General features: G+C 45.4%; 1 protein-coding gene across 2 annotated transcripts in view; it reads right to left on the bottom strand.

The window, feature by feature from the left end:
- Window positions 1-27,314, bottom strand: part of LAMA1 (laminin subunit alpha 1) — a 124,279-nt gene that overhangs the window by 39,403 nt on the left and 57,562 nt on the right. For both annotated transcript variants that reach the window (XM_042239145.2, XM_027961074.3), the window contains exons 15-33: window positions 26,471-26,582; window positions 22,414-22,524; window positions 20,893-21,020; window positions 19,824-19,910; window positions 18,960-19,171; window positions 15,360-15,466; window positions 14,466-14,643; window positions 13,710-13,846; window positions 12,787-13,023; window positions 11,645-11,788; window positions 10,850-11,029; window positions 9,582-9,767; window positions 8,905-9,032; window positions 8,130-8,250; window positions 6,970-7,107; window positions 5,050-5,171; window positions 2,529-2,615; window positions 2,040-2,233; window positions 1,613-1,755 (exon numbers count right to left, since the gene is read on the bottom strand). In XM_042239145.2, the coding sequence (XP_042095079.1) occupies window positions 1,613-1,755; window positions 2,040-2,233; window positions 2,529-2,615; window positions 5,050-5,171; window positions 6,970-7,107; window positions 8,130-8,250; window positions 8,905-9,032; window positions 9,582-9,767; window positions 10,850-11,029; window positions 11,645-11,788; window positions 12,787-13,023; window positions 13,710-13,846; window positions 14,466-14,643; window positions 15,360-15,466; window positions 18,960-19,171; window positions 19,824-19,910; window positions 20,893-21,020; window positions 22,414-22,524; window positions 26,471-26,582 (2,752 nt within the window). The remainder of the gene's footprint in view (window positions 1-1,612; window positions 1,756-2,039; window positions 2,234-2,528; window positions 2,616-5,049; window positions 5,172-6,969; window positions 7,108-8,129; window positions 8,251-8,904; window positions 9,033-9,581; window positions 9,768-10,849; window positions 11,030-11,644; window positions 11,789-12,786; window positions 13,024-13,709; window positions 13,847-14,465; window positions 14,644-15,359; window positions 15,467-18,959; window positions 19,172-19,823; window positions 19,911-20,892; window positions 21,021-22,413; window positions 22,525-26,470; window positions 26,583-27,314) is intronic.

The following is a 27,314-nucleotide window of genomic DNA, read 5'->3' on the forward strand; positions in this document are numbered from 1 at the left end:
AATAAATCTTCTGGTTCTTAACTAAGAATCACCTGTCATTACCTTTTTTGTTCACGGAAAGAAATTCTCTTTTCCCTGACATTGCATTAAAAAATAAAGTGAATCACATTCACTGAAGTTTGGATTACAGAACACGTTTCCAGACTGCGGTCTCTCGCATTATATTTCCTATGCAGATATAAACGTAAAGCCTGGTGTGCCATGCAGAACTGCTGCAGTTCCTGGGTGGCTCTGGCTGAATTTCAACAGCAGAGTCACATAAATTTTAATTGTAATTGCTAACACCTAAAAAAAAAGCTTACTAAGCTAAAATACAAAAGTATTAAGCAAAGAAGAGCCTTTATAATTACAACAATTAAGTACTTAATTTATGCCAACACTCCTCTCATTTCTTTATTTGTGTGACGCTACTCAGACCTTATAACAACCTGTGAAGGGGCGAGATTACTGTCTATGGTCAGGACAGTTATTAACCTGCCCAAGTCGCTATGTAGGTCAACAGTGGAAACAAGAAATAGTTGAGGGTTCACAATCTCAAGCTCCTGAGTACTTTATATAAACATAAAAAGTCATACAAAGGAGCTGACAAAGTGCTCTAACTGGGAGCAAATCACTTAAGAGTTAAAGCTGAAATCAAGTATTCATCTCACGTGGTAAAAAATAGAGTCGTACAGTTGGAAACCAAACTGACAGAAGGTAGTATTTATTGACTGTGTCTCTGCTGAGTGGAAAAGAAATTTCAACATTTGTTTCTTTCTTTTTCTCCCCCCTTATCTTTGAAAACATTTTGTTCCATTTCAGGAAAAATAACATAGAAACACCTCTTACAGTTTCCTAACCTTAACTCCATTAAATCTACAAAGGACCAATATTAACAAGAGTGGATCATTGAAGCAGCTGGATTGCACACACAAACACACATCGGCATTATGGCATGACACGGTGAATTAAATACCTCACATTCTAAAGTATAGGGTGTGAGCCAAATTTAGATTCATTTTTTCCCCCCAATTAGAATAAAAAATGCTGTCTAGCAAGTCAGTTTCTTACCTTCCCATCGTCTTTTGGACCCAGATCAAAAACACAGATTTTAACTAAACATAAAATTATGATTTATCCTGAGATTTTTATATAGTCTTCAAGGGAGGAGGAACCTTTGTGCCCTGCAACTCCAGTTAAGAATAATACATTGATGGAAAACAGTGGCTCTTCATTCAGCACATTAAAGACAATGCCTTCTCAATTCATTTTCTGTTTGTATTAACAGAGCTGCTTTCTGTCCAAAGACCTGTTATCAACAGGGGCGAGTGGACCTTGGCTTCTTCCACAGGGCAGCGAGAGGAGCACAGAGGAAGGGTTTATACACAGGAGGCATCTGCGGATCAAGTCTTGAACAGTCAGCGCTGCTGCACAGTGGAACCGGTGATCGTGCGGACGATGCGGTTCTCGGTCAGGTTCAGGGGGAGAAGGCTGGGCACCTCCCAGCACCAGACACTGGGACTGAGATGCCCGCACTGGTGGAGGACAGACAGAATGACCCCTAGGGTCCCAACCAACTCTTCAGCTTCCTGTGACACACGCTTCTATCCATCTCTGTACTCACAGTACCTACCCGGAGAGACTTTGTTCTACTTTCCAGGTCTGACAAAACCCCATATGGGAGAGGGATGGTGCTGGTGAGGTTCACAGACAGGATGGCATCCCCAACGTGGGCCAAGTCATTCAGCAGGACACCCACACAGTCATCATCACAGGCTACAGGAAAGAGGATGTTCAAGTTATAGCAAAGAGTCTGCCCGGGTTCCCATGGGTGCCCATAGCATCCTGTAATAACATCTAGGGACTTCCCTGGGGCTCCAGTGGTTAGGAATCCACCTTGCAATGCAGGAGATGCAGGTTCAATCCCTGGGCAGGGAACTAAGATCTCACATGCCGCAGAGCAACTAAGCCCTTGAGCTTAGCCTGCAGACACCACTGGGCACCAGGAAACCATCCAAGAAAAGAAACCCTCCTTAGCCCTTCGGAGGGGTGACACTCACACACACAGTCGCTTTCCACCAAAATGTGCCTCGGTTCACACTCCCCGCAGCGGAGCCCTGTGGCCCCCGGCCGGCAGACACACTGCCCGGACCCACGGTCACAGTCGCCGTGGACAGAGCCATGCAGGCTGCAGTCACACCTCTGGCAAGTGCCGCCTGGCATCCGAGGGTTACCATAGTAACCGGATGAGCACCTGCAGAAGAAGACGGGAGGACAGAAGGCAGGGTTCACACCAGTGAGTGAGTGAATACACAGAGCAGCCACCCAAGGACAGTCATCACTTCTGCCCTGTGAAGTGCAGAGCGCACAGGGGTCTGCTCACCTCCCTCTGCACTCTATCCCCTCAAAGGAGGACAAGACGGTCACAAGGAAGTGCCTTTACCTGCCTTATTACCCAGGAGGCCTGGTTTTGCATTATCAAACTGGTAGCGACTCCCCATCACTTCTGTAAATATGTCCTGTGCATACAAAAGGAGCAGACGACATACCTTTCACAATACTGTCCTTCATAACCCACAAAACAGGCATCGCATCGGAAATCATGATCGCCTTCCAAGACGCAAGTGGGACTGTAGCTGGAAAAGAAGAATTGTTTTGAATTTTCAGACATACAACTTCAGATCTTTCTTAGGGTACTTATTCATTACTCTTAAGAGTACATGATACTGTTCTAAAAAATGAGTGATTATAAACTGGACACCTGGGCAAGCTTTTTAGGGCTTAAACTCTGTTGGGCAGAAGCAAAACAACCATGTAGTCAATACAAGTGGGTCCAGAAGACATTCACTGATGCCTATCCAGTGACAACCACATGAGTGTTGAGGGGATGGAGACCCATTTACAGAGGACAACCAATTAGTCACCAAACGAGAAAGCTGCTCAAGTGGAAAGGGGCTTGAGACTTGCGTGAATTATCTGACTGATTAGATCAAAGGGTGGCTGGAGAACTATAGCTGACCACGAGCAAACGTGGGGCCAGCAGGGAGAAGTGAGCTGGAAGAGTGCTGGGGATTCACCCGAGTGCAGTGAAAGGCCGGGGAGAGAAGTATGGAAAGAGCAGAGAGTGAAGGTGGGCTCAAGGGTGACTGGACCTAATGTAGGGAGTCAGGTGAGGAGCTTTAGTAGCAATAAGATGGAGCCTCTCAAAACTGAACAATCTGTTTGGATGCTGAGCCCTCACTCTGGGACTTCAGCTTCTGGTGTATTCCTTTTTTCTAACCACTTTAGCCTCCACTTTTTAAGTCACCAACTGGAGGCTCAGCTGGGTACCTGCAAGCCACTAAAAAAACTGCCAGGGTATCTGGCCAGTGAGAGAAGTTCCCAGCATGAGTCAGTTGGTTGCTATGAGCCCCACTTCACTTCCGACCTTTTTCCTCCTTCAGCACTAGAGACAGACGTCAATGGAAACACAAAATGTGTATGAATAGAAAAAAAGCACCTCTCTGGGGGCCTCTCAGATGCACAGCACACATGGCATGTTCACAATCTCACAGCCACTTCCTAATTGTGTAGCTATTAATTTACCAGCATGAGGGAGGTTGTGGCGATGGTGTGGACCTTCTGTGACTGAAGAAGTAAAATACACAGATACAGAACTGTGCAAAGTAGAAAGGTGAAATACCCATCCTGACATTCCAGGCATGTATAGCCACGGAGCTGTGGATGTGGACACACATATGGATTTGAATGCTTCCCCAAATGGCATCACATCATGTATTCAATTTCATAATTTGACCGGCTTTTCTCCAATTCTGTACACACAGATATGCCTTATTCTTTTCTCAGTGTTAGTATAATATTGCACTCTAGGTGTCTTGAGGCATTTAATCAAACCCCTGTAGGTATATTTCAGCTCCACACCTCCAATTTCTTGTGAGTGCAAGCAATGCCAGGCTTCCCATAGCTCAGGAGTAAAGAATCCACCTGTGAAGCAGGAGACACAGGTTCCATTCCTGGGTCGGAAAGATACCCTGGAGAGGGAAACGCCACTCCACTCCAGTATTCTTGCCTGGAGAATTCCATGGACAGAGAAGCCTAGCAGGCTATCGTCCAGGGGGTCACAAAGAGTCGAACATGGCTGAGCAACTAAACAACAACATAAGCAGTGCCCATCTTTATGCACATTTGCAAGTATTCCTATAGCTCAGATGACAGGGGTGGAATTAATGATTCAACATTTATACACAGATTTAATACAAAAAGTTAAATAATAGTAAACAATAGTAAGCAATAAATCTTAAGATGCCTGACAGTTCGCAAGAGAAGTTTACACAGTGCCTCTCATTAGGCATTCAACGTCAAGCAACGCTTACTTGGAGACAACAAAAGAGACAAAATTCAAACAAATTAAAAGGAAAACTTCATTTCAGTATACCAAAAGTTGGTATTTGATCTATACATGTTCAATGCCTTACCAAATACTCTAAGCAAGAATGAAATGTTATTTATGAATTACAGTTTTCATCGAAACCAGAAAGGACCCTCAGATATTCCAATTTCCACTAAAAATCTCTGTTTTTTTTTTTAATGTGTTCAGATAATTCTGTACAAGCATCATGTGTACAAGGTGGAACCTGGCCCAAATTTCACCACCACGTAACATTTCTGAACTTCATCAGTCATCAGCATATATACATTCTAATCCCAACACCTTACATTAAATAAGAACTGAATTCTTCATAAAATTAATAATAATTCATCTCTGGGCACACTGTATATGGAGGTTGGAGGCTAAAATTAGTCTTCAAAGAAAGCAAACCTGAACCTCCTTTCTTTTATTAGTTTCATTCTAACACTCAGTGCTAACACACAGATACTTTGTTTTTGCAAAGATTCTCTTTGAATATTGGGAGAATGAACACTTTTTTCTTAAAATTAGCCTTTCTGGACACACGAAGAGTACCCACTAAGATGGGTCACATGGAAACCCCGGAAAGTGAAGCTGACCGTGGAAGCAATCCAGCTTCGGTGGTGGGCGGCAGGGGCACGCCGGCACACCTGTGTGCTCACCTGGCCGGCAGGCTGTGAGGACAGGTGCACGGAGAGCAGTCACTGGCCGAGCCGGTCACCTTCCCATAGTAGCCAGGGGCACACGTGTCACAGCGGTCGCCAGTGGTGTTGTGGCCACAGTTCTGGGATCCCACGTTTCAAAAGGAGAAGAAAACAATAGGAAACTGTTAGAACACCTCACCTGGAGACAGCCCAGCAACACCCCAATTCTTATCAGTTGACAGTTTTTTTTTAATTCTCAACAGAGGGTGAGCATTTTTTGTCACGTTTTAAAAATCCTGAACACTGGCAGCTCTGTGGCCTTCATTCATTATAAGACTGCATTCACCCAACATGTGTGTGCATGCTGAGTCACTGAATCACGTCTGACTCTTTGTGACCTTATGGTCTGTAGCCCACCAGGCTTCCCCATCCCTGGGATCCTCCAGGCAAGAACACTGGAGTGGGGTGCCATTTCCTCCTCCAGTGCATGAAAGTGAAAAGTGAAAGTGAAGTCGCTCAGTCGTGTCCGACTCTTCGAGACCCCATAGACTATAGCCTACCAGGCTCCTCCGCCCATGGGATTTCCCAGGCAAGAGTACTGGAGTGGGTTGCCATTGCCTTCTCTGATTCAGTGCCCCTAGGAGTACCTAATCTTGTTAAATGATTAGTTGCCCCAAGGAAAGATGCATCACGAAAGAACCATGAATTTCCCCAACTATCCACATGACCTTTGTCTCTGTGATGGGCCAAGGGACCTTCCTAGCTAATTACATCTTGCCCGAAGTTGCCTGAAATCAATTCTCCTTAAATACTTAAATGAGATTTTCTCGTTTTTGGTATTAGGACTTTACTTTTGCCTGGGGCATGAACTGATTAGAATGAATAAATTTTTTAATAGTGTTGTAGCTATCTACATCTTCATTTTACCTTGAATGACTGGAACAATTCTTTAATCCCAGATATCTAATGGAGTCAGCAAAGGTGGACACACATCTTTTTAACTGAGGAAATCCATGCAGCATTTCAGCTTTTAAATTCACCTGTGCATGGCTATGGTTTAACAGTTTTCCCAGGGGAGACTGCCTTTAAATTCCGCATATGAAAGACGCTTCCGAATAAAAGAAGAGGAAGACAGATCTGCTGTGGGAGCCCTGGTTCCTGTGATGAGGCTACAGCCAGGATCTAGGAGGCTTTGGTGTGTCTTGGTGGGCAGCTCATTTTCCTTGAATGAGCTATTTTGCCTGCATCAAGTCAGTCTTGGCACAATTTAGACAGGGAATCAATGTTCCCACGTGAGTTATCATAAAGAATGAGGTTTCAGGAGTAAGGAAAAAATATCAGATTATTCTGTGTTATCAATAAGATCTTATTGGCTAAAGCAAAACCCTGGACACAAGAGTTTGTCTTCGGTCAAGGTCACGAGCCTTCTGTCTGAGGCTCTTGGTCGTTTTCAGTGGTCAGAGCTCTCCTTATGTCACTGATAGTCTAGGAGGAGAGAGCCAGGAAGCAAATGCATACTAAGACCTCCAGGAAAACGTGTACTTTTTAACAAAGGAAAGGAGAGAGCAATACCTTACACAGAGAAATACATTTTCAACTTTGGCCTTAACTCATCTATAAACGTCCAGGTGACCCTTCAAATTCTATGACAGCAAGTTCTCATGTACCACCTCTACTGCAGGTAAAAACAAGAGACACTTAACTCATATCCAAATTGCTACCCATAAATAAATTCAAAGAATTTATAAAAGAATTCCCACCAAAAATGTCAGGCCACTTAGCTAGACCTTTCTGAAGGAAATATTTGTATACCTTACATTTAGCTAAATTTGAATACTCTAAATCAAGGAACTGGTGTGATCTCCAACCAGAAAAGTAGACACCCAGTGCCCGCTGTAATTTTGAGTGTCAGGCAAGCACCCACACAAACCAGCATACCAGACACTTCCCGGTTTCCGGGTCACAGGCGTCACTGTGGTTGTTGCAATTGCAGGGCACACACGGGGCCAGCAGAGGGCGTGCTCTCCTGCCGTCACCTTCCGGAAGCTTCCCTCTGTGGTAACCAGGTGCGCAGTCCTGGAGGGAAGCAAAAGGGAAGGAAGTGAACAACAACAACAACAAAAACCCGATTAAGAAATGGGCAGAGGATTTGAACACACATTTCTCCAGAGAAGATGCATAGATGACTGGCACGTGAGAAGATGCTCAGCGTCACTAATCATCATGGACGTGCAAATCAAAACCACCATGAGATGCCAGCTCACATGGTTACTATAAAAAAAAAAAATGAAAAAAAAAAAAAACCCAGAAAATAGTAAGTGTTGGCGGGGAGGTGGGGAAACTGGAACGCTACTGCTTTGCTGGTGGGAACAGAGAAAAGTGTGTCACTAAGGAGAGCACTATGATGGTTAGTGGGGTGGGTCATCATAAAGCTAGAGTTATCGCGTGATCCAGCAATTCTGCTTCTGGGTATAAACCCCAAAGACCTGAATCCAGGGTCTTGGATTTGTACACTCATGTTTGTAGCAGCATTATTGACAATAGCCAAACGTGAAAGCAACTCAAATGTCCACTAATGGATGGATGGATAAACACAACGTGGTCCATCCATCCAGTGGGATGTGATTCAACCTTAAGAAGGAGGAAGCAGATTCTGACACGGCCTACAACACAGATGAATCTTGAGGGCATCATGCCCTGTGAAGTTGGCCAGTCACCAAAAGCTAAATGCTGCATGACTCCACTTATATGAAGGGCCTAGAGTAGCAGTTTCATAAGACTACCCTGCTAAGTAGAAGGGTGAGTCTGGGGGTGGGCGTAGGGGTAAGTGTTTAATGGGTACAGAGTTTCAGTTTTATAAGATGAAGAATTCTGAAGGTTGGTTGTACAGCGGCGTGAGTGAACTGACCCACCCGCTACTGAACTGCACACTTTAGAAAGAGGCAAGATGATAAACACCTATTCTACCACAAGAAATTTTTAAAAGGGAAAAAAAATGGCATAATAGAAACACATAGCACTATTCATCACTCAGAGCTGCTGTAACAAGCATATTTCAACCCCGAACCAGAAACCAGGTTTCAACCACCATCTCCTACCTGACACGAGAGTCCAGCCGTGCCAGGAGGACAGACACACTTCTCTAACAGGAGGGCCACCTCCCTGCCGGCATGTGACTCTTCCGCCTTTCTGCCGACCTCCATTGAAATATTTGAGATTCTGCGAAACCGTTGGGTTAAGAAGCGTGAAAGCAGGCACTAACATTTACAAAGAGAGTTTTCAGAAACAGCACATTACACAATCATGTTGGCGCACCTAGAGAACCAGAACTTTCCTGCCGGGTGGAGGGTCGTTCCCGTTCACAGTCATAAAGGAAATGGGTAAAAACACACAAAAAGCACATTAGTCATTCCACAGGGAAAGTCCTCGGCCAGATTTTCAGAACTTAAGAACCATGTTAGAGAGCACACACCTGCAAGACCTCGAAGTACTAGCCTGGCCATAACTTAGGTGGCTATCTTTAGGGGATAAGTTCATGACACTAAATGAGCAAGGGATGGCATTCTTGACGCACTGCGACAAACAATGGGCCTTGCAGCTGAAGGGCAGAAAACAGTAGAACTGTTTTGCTGTTTATACGGAAGGCATCATCCTCATGTACTTACAAGTTATCTCCACATTACTATAGGAGATGGATAATCTATGTCATTTTCACACACTTCATAATAATATTAATATTTAATAAGATTTTGGTGAGGAACAGAAATATATATATTAACAACATGGGGTAATGGGAGATGAAGTGAGCCAAGTCCTTAAGGTATGCTTTCAAATAAGAAAGATATATTAAAACTTCTAGAAATTTCCAAGTACCTGCTTTGCTGTAATCCTTGGCCATAAGAGGCTTTGATGAGGATGTACTCAATGTTGCTAAGAACAGACATAAAATCTGAGCGTGTGACAGGTTCTTCAGAAACAGAGTTAAAATACTTCCAAAAATTCTGCAGATGAGAAGCACATTCAACTAAAGTTAGGGTACAGATCCACAGAGAAACATGAACTTAATTCCTTCAGAGATTTCTCCCGTAGTAAGCCCAGCTCTTGCTGTGGGTGACCCTAAATTTAACTATGGAAGCTCTCCTGTCACTTGCTGGACGCAGTAGTCCCACCACCTCATTTATCAACAACCTCATAACACCTCCGCCGGGGCCAGCCACACAGAGAACAATCAATAAACCTCTCCTGGAGGAAGGAACACACACGTCCCAAATTCAAGGGCATCCAAAAACCCAGAACCATTATACTCATATGGCTGAGACTCCTTTATTCAGATAAAGGATTTAAGCTGCATTCGCACTAAATTAACATGAGCCTCATACGCATTTCTTGAGAATAGAAATTTGAATCCTTTTAGAAACCTTGCTAAACCCATTGGAATTTTGACCCAAAGCCTTCTTCTTCACTCTCTCTTATTTACAGCAGCTTCATGACTTCATCACATGCAGAGTTCCCAGCCCAGAGAGAGTGATGTGGAAAGAGCGCTCAGTCACCTCCTTCATCCCCACTTCCTGCTCCTGCCTCACTCCATTCTCGGGGGCTGGCGCGTCCACGTAGATGATCTGCTTCCTGGTCCGGCCTCCTCTGATGAGCACCTGAGGTTCCAGGTTGGAGGTGCCGATCCCATCAGAAGCATAGAAGGCCACGCGGTAGCGCAGTGTGCCTCCGTAGGCCAGGAGCTGTCGGAAAGAAGTGTTGTTTACGTCTCTGACATAGCCTTAGTTTAAAGATACTTCAGCATAAGCCTGCTGCCATTTGAAGGAAATCTTGTCTCTAAAAAATACATCATGTGAGTGTAATATGTTATTTGACATGTGCTTCCTTCTAATTCTACTTAGTTCCGGATTCTTAAGTTGATATAAGCTGTAGTTCTTAAGTACGCAATCCTTTAAAAGTTTTACAAGCCACTTTATAAAGGTGTGTTTGGCTGTAAAAAGCTGCATTTATGTATTGAATACAAGTTGATGGGCTGGGAATAAGTACACCTTTGAAACCACCACCACCACCATCAAAGTCACAGTCAAACCCATCACCTCCCAGTGTCTTCTCTTGATGATGCCAGCAAAGGTGAGCTCCAAAGTAACAAAGCAACATGATAATCATTCTAACGATTCTCAAGCTCCTTTGAATTAAACATGACTACAACCATTGGAGAACCTGTTTCCAAGTTTCAAAAATCAGGATGAATTCACACACAGACTCATGTATTTATATAAGCAAAAATGCACACAAGGTCTTCAAGTTTCTTTTCTTCCCCCCAAATAGGTGACAAATTCTTGAGAAGACCCTCCTAGGCCATAGCACCCAGGCTTGTATTGAGCCTCTATTAGTGAAAAAAAAGAAAAAAAAGTTTGTTGAGTGATTGCTTTAAAAAGGAGAAAAAGAATATGACTTTCACCTGAAAAGACTTTTAAACATTGGTATGTGTGTGTGCTAAGTCGTTTATGACCCTAGGGACTATAGCCTGCTAGACTCTTCTGTCCATGGAGATTCTGCAGGCAAGAATACTAGAGTGGGCAGCCATTCCCTTCTCCAGGGGATCCTCCTGATGCAGGGATTGAACCAGGGTCTCCTGCATCACAGGCAAAGAACCATTCATCTGGAGGACTTTTTCTAAGTGTTACCACTTCATCCCCTCGAAGAAGAGAAGACTAATACCCACTCCAGTTAGGAATAGGCCAACCCAGGCCCTTGTGACTTCCACGGGCACCTCTGCCCCCAGGAAAGGTGGACAGGGCTCTAGGCTGGGTGTTTGTCTCACCTGGTCTCCCTGAAACTGCCCAGGCAGCCGCCAGTAAAACGGCTCCGCGTGGACCTGCTGCCTGACGGTCACGGCGTCCAGCAGGAAATCGGGGGCCTGGTAGTACACCCCCTCGGTCGTGCCTTTGAGGTTGCTCTGAGAAACCACACGCAGGAGAGGCTGATCTGAGCCCAGTGTCACCTAGTCAGGGAGTGGAGGACAAGCCACTTCAGAACCTGAATGAACTCTGCACCTCGGACTGTCAGAGGCTTTGCTGTTTCAGGTGAGATGGCTTCATTACTCAAACAGGAATAAGAAAGGCTTTTCTTTTAAACTTAAAATGAACTGAAAGTGCTATACTGGGCAATGTTCAGCTACACGAAGGAGACCACTGACATACTGCAACTTCATCTTCCGACTAAAGCTGTGGGTAGGTTAGCACAGAGCGACACCAATGTCTTCGTTCCTGCTCCATTTATTTCCTGGACGGCAGAGGCAGGGCTCTGAGTCTTTTATTTTTTAGGCCTCACAGGTCTTAATCGCAGCTCGTGGAATCTTTACTGCGGCATGCGGGATTTAGTTCCCTGACCATGGATCAAACCTGGCCCCCTGCATTGCGCGCTCGGAGTCTTTAGCCACTGGACCACCAGGGAAATCCTAGAATTCTGATTCTTAATGATCTCAAATTAGCTTCCTAGAATTTCTGACCCAGTAAGAGGAAAATGCAACACAAGTACTTAACTGTCTCTCCCACCTGCACCCAGCTCCCGAGGATAGAGAGTCAAAACCAGAATGCTTAACGCGCATGTGACTCACTGGCGTCCTCACGTAGCCCTCGGCCTCCGAGCACAGCTGTGACAGCCCGAAGCAGAAGCAGGGCATGCATCCCCGAGGGTCCGCCTCGTCCAGAGCAAAGGTGCCAGCTCGGCACTCACCGCACTGAGGACCAGCGACATTTTCCTAAAGGAGACAAAGCGATAGACTCACTTCTACTTGAAAAAAGGAGACACGGTTTCTGAACAAACAGAAGTGGAATCAAAACACAGAAACCATTCTGGATGAACAGGCACGGATGAACCAGCTGCTTCTTAGGCTGGCTCCTCTACCTCTCTGAGCATCAGTTCTCTCAGACTCAGTGATTCCCAAGCTCAGCTAATCATCTGAATCATCTCAGAAGCTTCAGGAAAATGCAGACACCCTAGTGAGTCTCCAGGACAGGGCCCAGATCCTCCTGGAGTGAGTCCCCAGGGGACTGGTGAGCAGTCAGGTGAAGAGCCTTGAGCCGGTTCTCCTGCACTGGCCGTCTGGGGTGAGAATTGAGCCCACAGATGCGGGGAACCAAGCACACATCCACTGAGGATCCCATCACCCCCGACCCACTCGCGTTTCCCCTCCCTCATCCCCCACCACCAATCAGCCCAGGACCAGGCTTCCATTTCCTGGGCCCAAGGAAAGGACCAGAGAAAGTGGTCAAGGACCATCTAGTAACAAAGCACAGTGGGAAAATGAATGAAAATACAGAGTTAGGTATGATGTTGAAATCTAATCTCCTGGGAGAATAATCAATGCAAATTTCCTCCAGTCTGCCCAGCAGGCACGAGAGAATAGTTACTTACCAGCTGTACAACCACACATTTTCCTGAAGCCCTGTTATCTATTTTACCTGCATATTCAAGACAGATTGGCTACTCAGCCAACTGGGACACATGATAGAAAACTCGGCGTGTTTTTCAAATCAGTTCCATCATCTGACACTTGTAATAAACTGTACAAATTCCATCTAAAGCATCATCCATCACTCTAGAAGAGCACATACAGAATTTAACCTCAGACCCAGAAGGCGGTGCAAACTCATTAAGAGAAGCAACTAGAAGCCAGGTGCTTATTTAAATAGTGAAAGCCCCGAAGTCATGATGATGAGTGAGAGGGTGGAAAGGAAGTGGGGTCGAGGCCAGTACCTTGCAAGAGCAGGCTCCAGTTTCCTGGGCACAGCTGCAGAGACCCTGCTCCTGGTCACAGGCGTCGGCCAGGGTCCCCCTCGGGTCACAGTCACAGGCCACGCAGTTGGGGAAGCTTTTGTACCCTGGGGAGCACTGGTCGCAGGCCCGTCCACCGAATGCAGGCTTACAGGGGCAGCGGCCAGTGACTACATCACACTGCTGGCTGGCTGACCCCACACTGCTGCAATTACAGGCCTGGAAGAGGAAACAGTGAAATAAATCAAAAGGTGGCTTTTATATTTTCATAATGTGTACATACAGGGACGACAGAAAACCTGGAGAAACCATACAAGCAAACAGACCTCTCTCACTACTGCTTTTTGGACTCACGACACAAGCCATCAAGAGACAGGACCCATATTGCCGGACATCGTCGAACCCCTGCATGCTGGGTCACAGTTGTGGACTGAAATTCAATTTACTTAGTAGGTCAAAGCAGTCCAGCAAAATCATGTTAGAAGACGAGTAATGTTCCCTCTATTTTCAAAATGCAAACTCTACGTTTAACAGACAAAAGTAAACACAGAAAAATAGAACCACGGAAGATGGGACATATGTGCCCCGCCCCCAGAAAGCACTTCATGTCCTTCTCCTGGAAGATAGCATATATTGCAGAATATATTTAAAAGGCAGTAAAATAAGATTTTGATCTACTAACCTATCCGTTTCTCAAAGGTAGGCTCTTGAAGAAAATTTGGAATATTGTGTTTTAAGGTTGTTACTTCTTCCACTTAGATTCCCACCATGGGTGCTGAGTTATGACTAGAAACCATGAAGCCACTCAACAGGTTAAAATTAACACACAGATAAAAGAAACAGGATGAAACCTGACACAGCAAAGCGGTTCTCAGCAGGGAAAACATGCAGGTGGCCACACGCACCTGGCATCCGAGCTCTGGGTCGTGGCCCCAGTGTCCGTCTGCACACTCCTCGCACGCTGCACCCCGCGTGTGAGGTGGGCACACACACTCCCCAGTCTCCGGGTCACAGGTGTTCTGGGTGTGAGCGCAGTCGCAGGCTACGAGAGAGATACGGGGTCTTGTTACGGATCAGGACCGTCGGGTCAACCAAAGGAGTCAAGATGCCGCTGCTGCAGTGTCTGCCTGTGTTAATAACCGCAACCACTCCTGCAGTTCCTGAAGAGACCTCATGGTCCCCAGGACCCCACCATGTTTCATGAGAGGCGGAGGCTCCTCCTTGTTGAAGAGAGGCTGTTGCATGAGAGATGATCAGGAGGCAGTGGAGAAACAGAGAGAAGGCCAGGCAAGGCCTCCACCGGTGGGGAGAGCAGACAGCTAAGGCTTACTGAGTCTCTGTGTGCCAATCACTATACAAAGAACTCTAAGTACCACCTTGACAGTAACTCCTGGATGGAGTCTAATCGGCTCCCCCACTTTATGGAAGAGGAGACCAAAGCTAAGGCAAGTCATTAGCCTAAGCTCACACAGTTAGTACAGCCTGACCAAGGCTTATGGACTTCCCAGAACAGGGATCTGGAAACAGAGAAAAGGAATGACATCCTACATATGAAGGAAAAACATAAAGGAACTTAATAGAATTAGTTCGAAGTCGAAGGAGAGTTCCAAGAAAAGTTTAGGCAATACATGGAAGTCTAAATGCTGAATCCCAGCGCTTACGTGTACAGCCGCCGTCCTGGTAGGCATAGAAGCCACGGGCACACCTGTCGCACTTCTCCCCGGCCACACCCGGGACGCAGAGACACTGGCCTTCTGGTGTGCAGTCATCCGACAGGGAGCCGGCACTGCAGTTACACGGCAGGCACCCGAGCCCCGAGTCCAGCCCATAGTAGCCGTACTGTTTCATGGGGGCAGAGCAGAGGAAGACAGAACAGATTTTAGTCAATGACTAGTACCTACTAATGGAGAAGGAAATGGCAACCCACTCCAGTACTCTTGCCTGGAGAATTCTGTGGACAGAGGAGCCTGGTGGGCTGCTGTCCATGGGGTCGCACAGAGTCAGACACGACTGAAGTGACTTAGCATGCATGCATGCATTGGAGAAGGAAATGGCAACCCACTCCAGTATTCTTGCCTGGAGAATCCCAAGGACAGAGGAGCCTGGTGGGCTGATATCCATGGGGTTGCACAAAGTCAGACACGACTGAAGCAACTTAGCAGTAGCAGCAACCTACTAACCACCGACTTGATGGACATGAGTTTGAGCAAACTCCAGGAGATAGCAGAGGACAGAGGAGCCTGGCATGCTGCTGTCCATGGGATGGCAAAGAGTCGGACATGACTTAGGGACTGAATGGCAAAAACAAAAGTACCTCCTAGAACATTTCCAAATCAGCACCTGCATGTGTCCCAAGCTCACAAAGGACTCGTGACATCATCCCATCACCCTGGGAACTGATACACTCTCCAGATCGGGACACACAGCTGCTCCCGCCACCGTGCTTCAGGCACCCACTCTTTCTGGCAGTCGTGATCCCATTTCATCTGAACCAGTTCCAGATGTCAACACTGATGCACACATGAATTGTACGCGAGGACCTGGAGGCATCTTACCAAGCACTGGTCACATCGCTGTCCGGTCACGTGTGGTTTGCACTCACAGAGTCCAGTTTCCGGGTGGCAGACGGCAGAAAGGGAGCCTTGGCCATGACATTCACAGGCTAACACACACAGAAGACATATTTGTGCCTATTTCTGGATATGGCTCTTATATAATCCCTTAATCCCCAAAGGAGAAATCTTACACATTCATGTTTCAAACTGGAAAATGAGAACAAAATGATTGCTTTGCAGTAACTTTAAAAATTTACTCTTTTTCTGAAAGAGCCAACATAAGGTTGGTGGAAGGAACCATCATAGAGAAAAAAATGTACTGAAACTATTAAGGTAATAATCTGCAAATGAGCTTCACCAATTTCACGAATCCCCCGAAATTTTTTAAATGAGCTGCCAATGTAAATCAACCAATCTTCATAAAAAACATGCCAAGAAGATTTCAAAATCGATTTAGCCATTTGCTCATTCCAATCACATATAAATATTTTAAGTTGAATTATAGCCATGTAGATAATTAATATTATAGTTCATGATTTAATGAATTATTTCTTATTCTAAGACCTGAGTCCTTTGAGTCAGGCTGTCAGGCCTGAGTTTTCAGTTTCCTCTCCAGCCAGAATATTGATGTTTAAAGCTACAAAGTCCCCCACATTCTCAAAATGATGCAATTTAATGAGTCCAAGAAAGGTTTAATTGATATTCATACCACAGCTGTCAACATGCACTTCATTTAAGATTTGTAATATGTTCACTGATAAGATATCCCAGGATATGTACTATTCAGGAATGCTTGGGCTTAGATAATGCACACTCTCTGTCTGATGGCATAATCATGTAAGAAAAACGTCACAAAATATCTCAGGCCCAAGCATACTGTGAGTAGCAGGCTTTGCAGGGCACACACCCGTCAGCTTGTGTCTATCACATTATAGTCAAAATATGGAATAAGTGAATTAACCTTCATAACAAACACAGACGGGGAGCACTAACATTTTTCTATTTGGTGAAAAATCTGTTTTTCTACTTGGTAAGAAATCTAAGACTTAGAAAGATGATATAATTTACCATAGATCACACAGCTATGTCAGGCTGGATGTACATAAAGGAAAACTTGTAAATGTGTTTGAAAAACTTGGGTGTATGAATCCACGTCTTCAACACTAAATTTTATGTAACCTAAATGTAGATCAAGTATTTCTGATGAAAATTTAGCATCCTTATTATTGTTGTTTAGCCACTAAGTTATGTCAGACTCTTCTGCAACCCCATGGACTGTAGCCCACCAGGCTCCTCTGTCCATGGGATTTCCCAGGCAAGAATACTGGAGTGGGCTGTCATTTCCTTCTCCAGGGGATCTTCCCTACCAAGGGATTGAACCCGGGTCTCCTGCGCCTCCTGCATTGCAGGCCGATTCTTTACCACTGAGTCACTTAGGAAGCCCTTACTAATTAGGATAGGCTATAAAAGATGCACTGAATTTTGAAGACTCATTATTAAAAAAAAGAAAGCAATCATCTCATTAGCACTTTGAAAATTTGATTACATGGATAAAATAACACTTTCTATATACTGAGTTAAATGTGTTATTAACATGTATTTCATCTAATTTTTTAATAATTTTTAAAAGGCGGCTACTAGAAATTTTTGAATTACATGCATGGCTTGCATTTATAGTGGACACTATTGATACAGAAAAATAATAAAAATTACTGCTCTTATTGCTAACAATTATAATTGCTACCATTTATTTACTGTTTAGAACTTAAATTTATTATCCCATTTATTTTTCAGAAAGGCCTAGTATACACATATATTTATGTCCATTTTACGCATGAGGAAATAGCAGCTAGGAGAGTAATAAATTTGCCTAATATCACACGGCTGCTTGGTGACCATGTAACCCTGGATGCTACCCTGTGTTATTCAGACCCTAAAGCCCTGAACCCACACATGTGCTTCCCTGATACAACATCCTGTATAGCTCCCCACTGGACTTGGGATTTTCAAGTCGGATAAAGTTCCAACTCCCATCACAATACTTAGCATAGTGCCTGGGAAGTCACAGACATGCCATAAGTGACAAATGAACTGTCATCAAGGTTTGCAATAAGCACGAAAAGAAAAGCCAGGAGAACGGTGAAGGCATCCGGTAAACTCTGAAGCTTTACACAATCACAGGTTATCATAATCATGATAATTATCATCTCCTATGATAATCAATCAAGATGCTGAACATCAGGCTCCTAAGCCCAGGGCGATTAACACCTTGTTCATCTCTTGTCCTCCTAGGCAGCATCTTTTCTGTATCTCTGGCTCCCTCTTGTGTCTCTACATTGTAATAGCATAGTAGGGCTTCAGTATTTATAGGAAATCATCAAAAAGGTGAAATCATCAAAAGGGGCTTCCCTGGTGGCTCAAGATGGTAAACAGTCTGTCTGCAGGAGACCCGGGTTCAATCCCTGGGTCGGGAAGATCCCCTGGAGAAGGAAATGGCAACCCACTCCGGTATTCTTGCCTGGAAAATCCCATGGACGGAGGAGCCTGACAGTCCATGGGATCACAAAGAGTCAGACATGACTGAGCGACTTCACTATCAAAAAGGCAGTGATAGTGGTAAAGAACCCGCCTGCCAATGTAGGTGACATAAGAGACACGGGTTCAATCCCTGTGTGGGGAGGATCCCCTGCAGGAGGGCATGGCAACCCACTCCAGTATTCTTGCCTGGAGAATCCCATGGACAGACGGAGCCTGGAGGGCTACAGTCTACAGGTCACACAGAGTCAGACACGACTGAGGGACTTAGCACGTGTGCATCAAAACAACGTATCACTGCAATTTTTACTCTTTCATTCTTTTTTCAAGAACCATGCAAAAAATAAAACTGAGAGCTGTATCGGCCTTAAGGCTATATGTTTATCATCCTGGGAATTTGAAATTTGCTTTTCTCAGTAACTGATTCTGCATGGTCTGTCATTTCAAGGGTCTGAGCTGAGCCCTGCCGAGCAACATGGAGTCAGCAGTTCAGGCAAAGACCACTGAGATGTGGGGCTAGGGTCTCCCCATTTCCTATTTCACATGTTGAAATCCCATCTGTCTCAAGAAGCCCTTAGCATCTACCTAACAGGACAGGCTTCCTTCACCTCCTCAGTCCCTGGGAGCAGTGCCAGCACTCTGTGGAGTACCACTTGCTCCTGAAAGGGGAGGCTGTGTGTTTTCTAGGTCACTTGACCTCCGTTTGGAGTAACTGAGCAAGCTAACCCAGCGCAGATGGGGTCAAGTGACCTCCTGGGCCAAGCTCTGTTTGATGGTAGGTAGATGGATGGAGGAGTTTCCCCAGTGGCTCAGGGGTAGAGAATCCACTTGCCAATGCAGGAGACTCAAGTTCAATCCCTGGGTCAAGAAGATTCCCTGAAGGAGGAACTGGCAACCCACTCCAGTATTCTTGCCTGAGAAATCCCATGGACAGAGGAGCCGGGTGGGCTACAGTCCATGGGGTCAAAAAAGAGTCCAAAATGATTTAGCAATTGAGCACAAGATGAGTGGAGTCTCCACAAGGTGGTAAGCTGTGGACCCAACTGCAACAGCCCACACACTCACCACGGCAGTTCTTCGCGGTCACCGCGTCCCCATAGAAACCGTCAGCACACCTCTCACAGTGAGGGCCGTCAGTGTTCCCAAGGCATCGCAAGCATTCTCCAGTGACAGAATCACAGCTTCCAGGCTGCAAGAGGTCGACGTTGCCACTGCAGTTACATGGGACGCAGGAGTCTCCAGGCACTGTTGGGTTTCCATAGTAACCGTCTGCACATCTGTATAAAAGATGGAGAGAGAGATGCGCACAAATGCAATTACTATAGACTGTACCCCACCATCCAGGGACTCTCTGAGTGGTTAATCAATCAGACTGACTCTTCACCTAAGATTTACTGGGAGAGGAATGCGGCTCCCAGTTCAGGCATTCACAGATCCCATCACTCATTGTGAAACATGGGGAGTGCGTCCAAATAAGCCAACAATCTCCTGGGACAGGCTCTGGGCCCGGGCAACTCAACCCACATCCCCACCATTCAGGAAGGCCACCTCCCATGGAGACCAGCCAGACTTGGCACCAAGACTCACACGGGAAAGACAGCCCCTGGCCTCCAGGCGCCAGGAGACACTTACATCAAACTAGCTCTTACTTGTGGAATTATCCAGAGTAAAAGGACATTCAAATGTGTGAACAGACGTATGAACTCCTGGCTGTTTCCCACTGCTACTGATGAGAACTCAGGTTAGCTCAGAGAGATCAAAGTATTCCCATGGACTTTCAACATTAATTTTTTAATTGATTGACTGGCTTCTCTCTCTGAGTCTATAAAATATAATTACATATCAAAAACTCTAAAGCCACACGTAACTACACATTTAAAAACAAACACATTGTAAACATTTTTGGAAACCGGCTGAGTGAAGGAGTACCTCTCGCACCAATCCCCCGTGTATCCTGAGGCACACTGGTCACACACCACTTCGTCCCCATCATCCAGGTGGCAGGTGGGGCTGAAACTGACAAAACGGCAGAGATGGATGCACTTCTCCAGTGGATGGTGCAGAACTCCTAAATACTGAAATGCTTGGCTTCCACCCCTCCTATCCTTACACACCTTCACTGGATCCTCACTCCTTAGCCCAGAAACGAAGGCCCCACCCAGTGGGCACTAGACACTCCCTGTTTGTCCCTTCGCCTGGGCTGCGTTTCTCCCCACTCTGTCTGGGCTCACCGGCTCACCCTCAATGCCCTCTTCAGCGGTCTCCTCCAGGAGGCCGGCTCTGATGCTCAAGCCAAGTTCCTCTCCTCCAGTCCCTGGGGCTGGCTGCCTCCCTCAGAGCTGCCCACACTGGCCAAGAGCAAGTTCACTTCCAATTTCCTCTCCTCCTTCAAGTCTCAGATTGAGAGGTTCCTCAGGGCATCACCCCTGGTAGATGCCCCCTGCAGAGCAGACATACTTCCCCTGTCCTCATGATCACACAGTGGATGCCATGGCGCCGGCAGCCACGGCTGAACACTCTGATGCTCAGGACACCTACCATGATGCCCAGCACATACCAGGCACTCAATACAGATTTGTTGAATCAACTTAATGAATTCAGTTCATTCCCAATGAGCCTCATATTTACATATTTTGGTCATTAGCTCAAATACTCCTGAAGCCCAGGAACAAGTTTTATTCATATCCATGTCCCCCTCTACTTCCTAGCCCACTGGTAGGCACACAACACTGAAGGAAGTGATGATCAACATTAGACCAAGAGGAAAAAAGGCAGGCAAATGTCCTTGCCACCACACAACTTGCCTTATATACTTCAATACGTCAAGCTTTTCTTAAAAGACAGAGTCTTTTCCTCCATCTTGAGTCCCAATTAATTACTAGGGGGCAAATTCACATTCTCATTGCACACACGTCTTGCTCTGAAGACATCAGTGAGGGTCTGGATGGGGACCCTGGCCCCTTGGGGCAGGACTGGCTGGTGGAGGGGCCGGGCTTACTTGTTGGAGGCCGTGGAGAGCGGGCAAGCACAGGGCTGGCAGTCCCCGGGGGTCCCTCGGGAAGGCAGCCCATAGAAGCCGGGCAGACAGCGCTCACAGTGGTCACCGGCAGTGTTGTGCTGGCAGGCCTAGGACACACGTGTGGAGAGGCTTGGCTCTGGCCCGATGAGCAAGCCCCAGAGTTACCCACAAACAACTTGCAGTCCAAGGAGAAAAAAAAGGCAAAACACTAAAACAAGTCACCAGACACTCCTATATGAGGAGTGGCTGCCTGTTTCCAGACTGGCTGATAAAATCTTTTAATTTGTGAAAACAGGAAGCAAGAGACCTTTCACTTCCAACCACTATATTTCGTCTCCTCTGCAGTAACAAAGTAGATCAAAGAGCTGCTCTCAGATCCTAGACGGCAGAGGGTGCAGAATGTGGACCCCCCCTCCCCCGCCACTGCCCCCGGACCCAAGTGTGGGCAGAGGCCTCCAAACCCGAAAGGAAGAGGGAGAGAGCTTTTAAAGGAACAACAACTGCATCAAGCAATGGGAAGCTGAGCTTGAGGAACTTATCGTGGAAAGACTGAGTCCGCGTACAAGCCATCCTTCCACGTCACCCTACAGACACTTCACTTACAGAGAACAAAGACACGGACAAAGAGCTAAATGAAAGCTGTCCTTCCAGAGAAACAGAAAAAAGAGGCTCCAGAGAGCATAAGCAATGGGTGGCACCACGCCGAGGTCTTCCCCATGGGTCTGATCATTAAATTTTCCCTGCCCTGCTACTCAATCAATCTCTTAGGGAAAAAGCATGAACCACCCTCTGTGCTGTGCCGGTGAATAGGGTTCGGCTGATTACCATACACATTCATTCTGTCTCTGAGCGGTGAATCCATTAAAGCCCAGGAGTGTGGCCTGGCTCCCAGGCACAAGAGCCTAAAAGAATTCCTGATTGAAGTTAAAAAACAAGTCTTGCCCTGTATCTGCCCCAAAGTTCATTCTCAAGATTAACCACACATTTGTTAAGCCCTGTTTCAACTTCTACTACATGAAAGAGGGACTTGTTTGCAGAGTTCATCTGCTAACAATGATGAAGCATTATATATTGCAGAAATGAGTGAGATTATCAGATATCTTATTATTCCTCTTATGATATACTATGTAATATAATGTTAAAATCTACTAGCATTTGCATTTAAAAGATCTGTTCTGTTTTGCTTAATCAGTGGACATTTTCTACCTTTATGTTGCTTTTTAGTCTTGTAAAGTAAATCATTACTTATTGTCTTAAGAAAAAACCTGCAGTGAAATGATACCTCCCTTTTCTATTATTACCAAAGCAACTTTTCTTCAAAAAAAAAAAAGAAATAAAAAGCAGGAGATAGTCTATGTCTTGAACTTAAACCTCCAGATTTCCTTTGGGGTTCACAAAGGCAGGGATGTTCCCTGTGGAGGAAGCATTTTTTAAAAAATCACTTCTGAGTAAAGCCGGGGCTTCGGGGTGGGGGAGGGGCATACGAGGTCTCAGACTCACAAAGCAAACACCATGAACATCACACTCGGCTGCATGGCCGTGGCATTCACAGGGCTGACAGATTCCTCCGAAAAGTATTCCGTCCACGCGGTAATAGCCAGGAAGACAGGACTGCAAAAGAAGGACAGGTGACCATGCAGGTGAAGGTAACTTTTTATGCAAAAGGCAAATCATCGTTTTCCAAATATGTTAGAAACATAAGCCGCTCAGTCTTCCATGAACAGAAAACTTATTTTTTTGCCCAAACATGCCATAAAATGCACCCATATGATGTATACGATTCAATGATTTGTTTCTTTCAGTAAATTTACTGAGTGGTGCAACTACCACCATAATCCAGTTCCTTATATGTTTTAAAGGCAGAAGCATGCACACAACAACTTAACAGCTATTCAATAAGCCAGTGTACATCATAGGAGTTTTCCACTGCAACATTCTTAGAAATCATGTAATAGTCATTTAACCAGTATTTCAATGGAGAGGATATTTTTCCCTTTACTATTTTTCCTTCTGCTTAAAATTTATGAAATGTTGCCATCATAGTGTTAAATGCACATCTGTGTCAAATAACATCAGTTTAATAAAACAAGTGTTACAGGTGAGCTTCCCCTGGTTCTCCTGCTGGTCTGACAATTGGAGGTTCAGGGACAAGGAGTCCCCTAGACACTGTACTTCATGTCATCCTCCTGGTGACCCTGAGAAATTGACTCTATTTGACAGACATGCAATCTGAAACACGAAGCATTAGCGCTGGTCCTCGGCACTCATACAATGATTCAACGCCAGGTGTGCACACCTGCAAGACCCCTGTCCATGGGCCGCCCAGGGCGACAGCAGACAAGAAACGCGTCCAGAGTGCAGACTGGGGAATGATTAATTTGAGGCTGGCACACTCCCTTGGGGCCATGGCACGTGGGGGTGTGGGTTTGTTGTCTATTGTTCTAAGGATTCTTAGAGAGCATTTCATTACAGTGATAATGTATGATGCCTTCATTCACACTGATCTTGGGAATGTGCCCTATCACCTCCCACAGCCATGCTCCCCTGGGGACAGCAGGCTTCTCTACAGATGGGCATTGAGCAGGCAGCCACCTGGGGGTCTGTGTGGCAGCTACAGGGCTCCCCAAATTCCATTCTCAGTGAACAGCTGCCTGATTCTTTAAGTCAGCTTCTGAGCAAGAGTTGGATTATAGAATGAGTTCTGCTTGACACAAACCCTGACAAAGAAGACGTGAGCTTCCTGTTCCTGCCTGAGCATCATCCCACACACACTCACAGTTTTGCTCCAAAGCCACACCCACACCAGCACTTGCCCTCCAAAGCCCTGCCCACACCAACACTGCTTTCCAAAGCCCCGCCCACTTGCCCTCCAGCAGTAACTCCCCCTTCCAGTCTAGCTGGCAAGGCTCCCACTTCCACGCTTATCTTTGCACTACCTGTGGCTCCCCAAGCCCACATCCACATACTATGAGGTGATCTGAGGGTCATTTTTCCATTAAGCACAAGACCCACAGGGATTAGGACCTATGAACTCTTGTTGGTCCCAAAAATAAATGACATGTAAAAAAAAAAGCTCTTTGGTCCCCACCCCATACCAAAGATACTTTTCTAAATATTTAAAATAGAGATAAAAATATTTAATTAAATATCTGCACCAGGAGGCTTCAGGCCAACCTTATTACAAAGTTAGTAAAGGTAAAAACAGATTATAAGTTGAACGTTCTCACTTTTTAAAAGTGCAAGCCAAGAAATCACAGCCAATGACAAATGTTCACAATTACAGTTAGTCATGGACACGTGAGAGGACCTCATGGCAGTAGCCAGGGGTGAAGTTCAAATCCTAAGATGACCACTTGCTGGCTGTGTGACCTCGGTCAAGTTACTTAACCTCTCTGTGTCTCTGTTTCCTCATCTGTGGAACAGAAAATATATGAAGGGCCTACCTGACAGGACTGTTGTAAGGATTAAATGGGGTAATATGCGGAAAAGGCTCAGAACAGTGCCAGATACATACAAAGTTCTTGGTAAGAGAGAGCTGTTATCAATATGGATGTCCAAATAATTCAAAACATACCTCAACATTTTTAACCAACAGATTACTTTTAGCAATGAAGGAAAGAATATTTTCATACACTGACTATGTGATGCAGAGCCCACATAGGTAACACAGCCGGGGGCCATCAACGGTCTCCACACAGGGCTGGCTTGGCTAAAGCTTTCCAGGGCAAGTGTTGGTAACTGGTAAATGCTCAAATACAATCGAAGTTCAATCCTCCTTCAGTTCAGTTCAGTCACTCAGTCGTGTCCAGCTCTTTGCGACCCCATGAATAGAAGCACGCCAGGCCTCGCTGTCCATCACCAACTCCTGGAGTTCACTCAGACTCATGTCCATCGAGTCAGTCATGCCATCCAGCCATCTCATCCTCTGTCCTCCCCTTCTTCTCCTGCCCCCAATCCCTCCCAGCATCAAAGTCTTTTCCAATGAGTCAACTCTTCGCATGAGGGGGCCAAAGTATTGGAGTTTCAGCTTTAGCATCATTTCTTCCAAAGAAATCCCAGGGCTGATCTCCTTTAGGATGGACTGGTTGGATCTCCTTGCAGTCCAAGGGACTCTCAAGAGTCTTCTCCAACACCACAGTTCAAAAGCATCAATTCTTCGGTGCTCAGCTTTCTTCATAGTCCAACTCTCACATCCACACATGACTACTGGAAAAACCATAGCCTTGACTAGACGGACCTTAGTCGGCAAAGTAATGTCTCTGCTTTTGAATATGCTATCTAGGTTGGTCATAACTTTTCTTCCAAGGAGTAAGCGTCTTTTCATTTCATGGCTGCAATCACCATCTGCAGTGATTTTGGAGCCCCCCAAAATAAAGTCTGACACTATTTCCACTGTTTCCCCATCTATTTCCCATGAAGTGATGGGACCGGATGCCATGATCTTCGTTTTCTGAACGTTGAACTTTAAGCCAACTTTTTCACTGTCTTCTTTCACTTTCATCAAGAGGCTTTTTAGTTCCTCTTCACTTTCTGCCATAAAGGTGGTGTCATCTGCATATCTGAGGTTATTGATATTTCTCCAGAAAATCTTGATTCCAGCTTGTGCTTCTTCCAGCCCAGTGTTTCTCATGATGTACTCTGCATATAAGTTAAATAAGCAGGGTGACAATATACAGCCTTGACGTACTTCTTTTCCTATTTGGAACCAGTCTGTTGTTCCACGTCCAGTTCTAACTGTTGCTTCCTGACCTGCATACAGATTTCTCAAGAGGCAGGTTAGGTGGTCTGGTATTCCCATCTCTTGAAGAATTTTCCACAGTTGATTGTGATCCACACAGTCAAAGGCGTTGGCATAGTCAATAAAGCAGAAATAGATGTTTTTCTGGAACTCTCTTGCTTTTTCCATGATCCAGTGGATGTTGGCAATTTGATCTCTGGTTCCTCTGCCTTTTCTAAAACCAGCTTGAACATCAGGAAGTTCACGGTTCACATATTGCTGAAGCTTGGCTTGGAGAATTTTGAGCATTACTTTACTAGCATGTGAGATGAGTGCAATTGAGCGGTAGTTTGAGCATTCTTTGGCACTGCCTTTCTTTGGGATTGGAATGATGCAAAATATGGCTTGGGTGCTGCAACTTTCCTAATGACTAAGCCAGACAGTGACACCTACTGAGGGTATTCCCAGGGGCTTCAAAGAAATCAGATTTATTTTTTTTAAGATTTTTTGATGTGGGCCATTTTTAAAGTCTTTATTGAAGTTGTCACAATATTGCTTCTGTTTGGGTTTTTTTTTTTTTTTTTAGCTCCCTGACCAGGGATCAAACTTGCACCTGCTGTGTTGACAGACAAAGTCTTAACCAGTGGACAGCCAAGAAAGTCCCTAGATTCCTTTAAGCGATGTGTTTCCTGTATTCCAAGATCCCTCAAAAGTCTGAAACATAGAAACACTGGGTTTCCAAAATTAAAATTCAAACATACATCATGACATCAACTTCAACGCATTTTTCCCCCTTAGGAAAGAGCAAAGGAAGCAGACAGGAAGGAGGAGGAGAGTTACCTCGCAGGAGATGCCCGCATAGCCCTGAGGACACTCGCAGTGCTCCACCTGCGTGGCCAGGGACAGGTCTATGACGTTAGGGCTGGCCACGTCCAGAGAGACAGAATCCAACCTACCAACACACAAACAGATGGGGCCCGTTACACAACTTAACACGCTTGCACGCACCATCTAGAACCTCAAAGAAGACGAATTCCTAAAAAGGGTTTAATTCAAACAAAATGATTTTTTTTTTTAATTAAAAAGGTGAGTGTGTTGTAAGTAACGAGAGATTTTCACAACAGAACATTTTCTGGGAGCTGTCATTAGTCCCTGGAAATATCTTCGAAATTTGGAAAAAGATGAGCTACTGCCCAACACAGCTGAGGCAAGGCTCCGGGGGGCCCTTTCCGAAGAATGAACTTCAGAAGAGCAAGCCCGGGCGGCCGAACTCTCTCTAGTGCAGAGAGACTCACTGGGTGTGCCCTCTGCTTTGCTTTAGCCGTATTCTTTGTACACGCTCTGACTGGCGTTGCCGGAAACAGACCTTCTTGAAGTAACAAAACGACTAATGCTGAACTCATGAGCTGTGAAAATCTAAGACCATTAACATCAAGAGGGTGAAAACTAGGTGCAACATTGCTTGCAACTGTCCCCTCATTTCTCAGAAAACCACCCTGAAAGTTTCTGATCCTGACACCAAGTCTATTTCCTACTAGATACATCGGTCATGGACAACTCTTCTTACACTTTTGATAAACTTATAGTGACAAAAAATAATTTCAAGACAGACAGCTCCATTAGCTGTGTCCTTAAAATAATCAAGTGTATTCAACTTAAAATGCATAATGCAAAAAAATCGACA

Source organism: Ovis aries, chromosome 23 (assembly GCF_016772045.2).
Source record: "Ovis aries strain OAR_USU_Benz2616 breed Rambouillet chromosome 23, ARS-UI_Ramb_v3.0, whole genome shotgun sequence".
Lineage (NCBI taxonomy): Eukaryota > Metazoa > Chordata > Mammalia > Artiodactyla > Bovidae > Ovis > Ovis aries.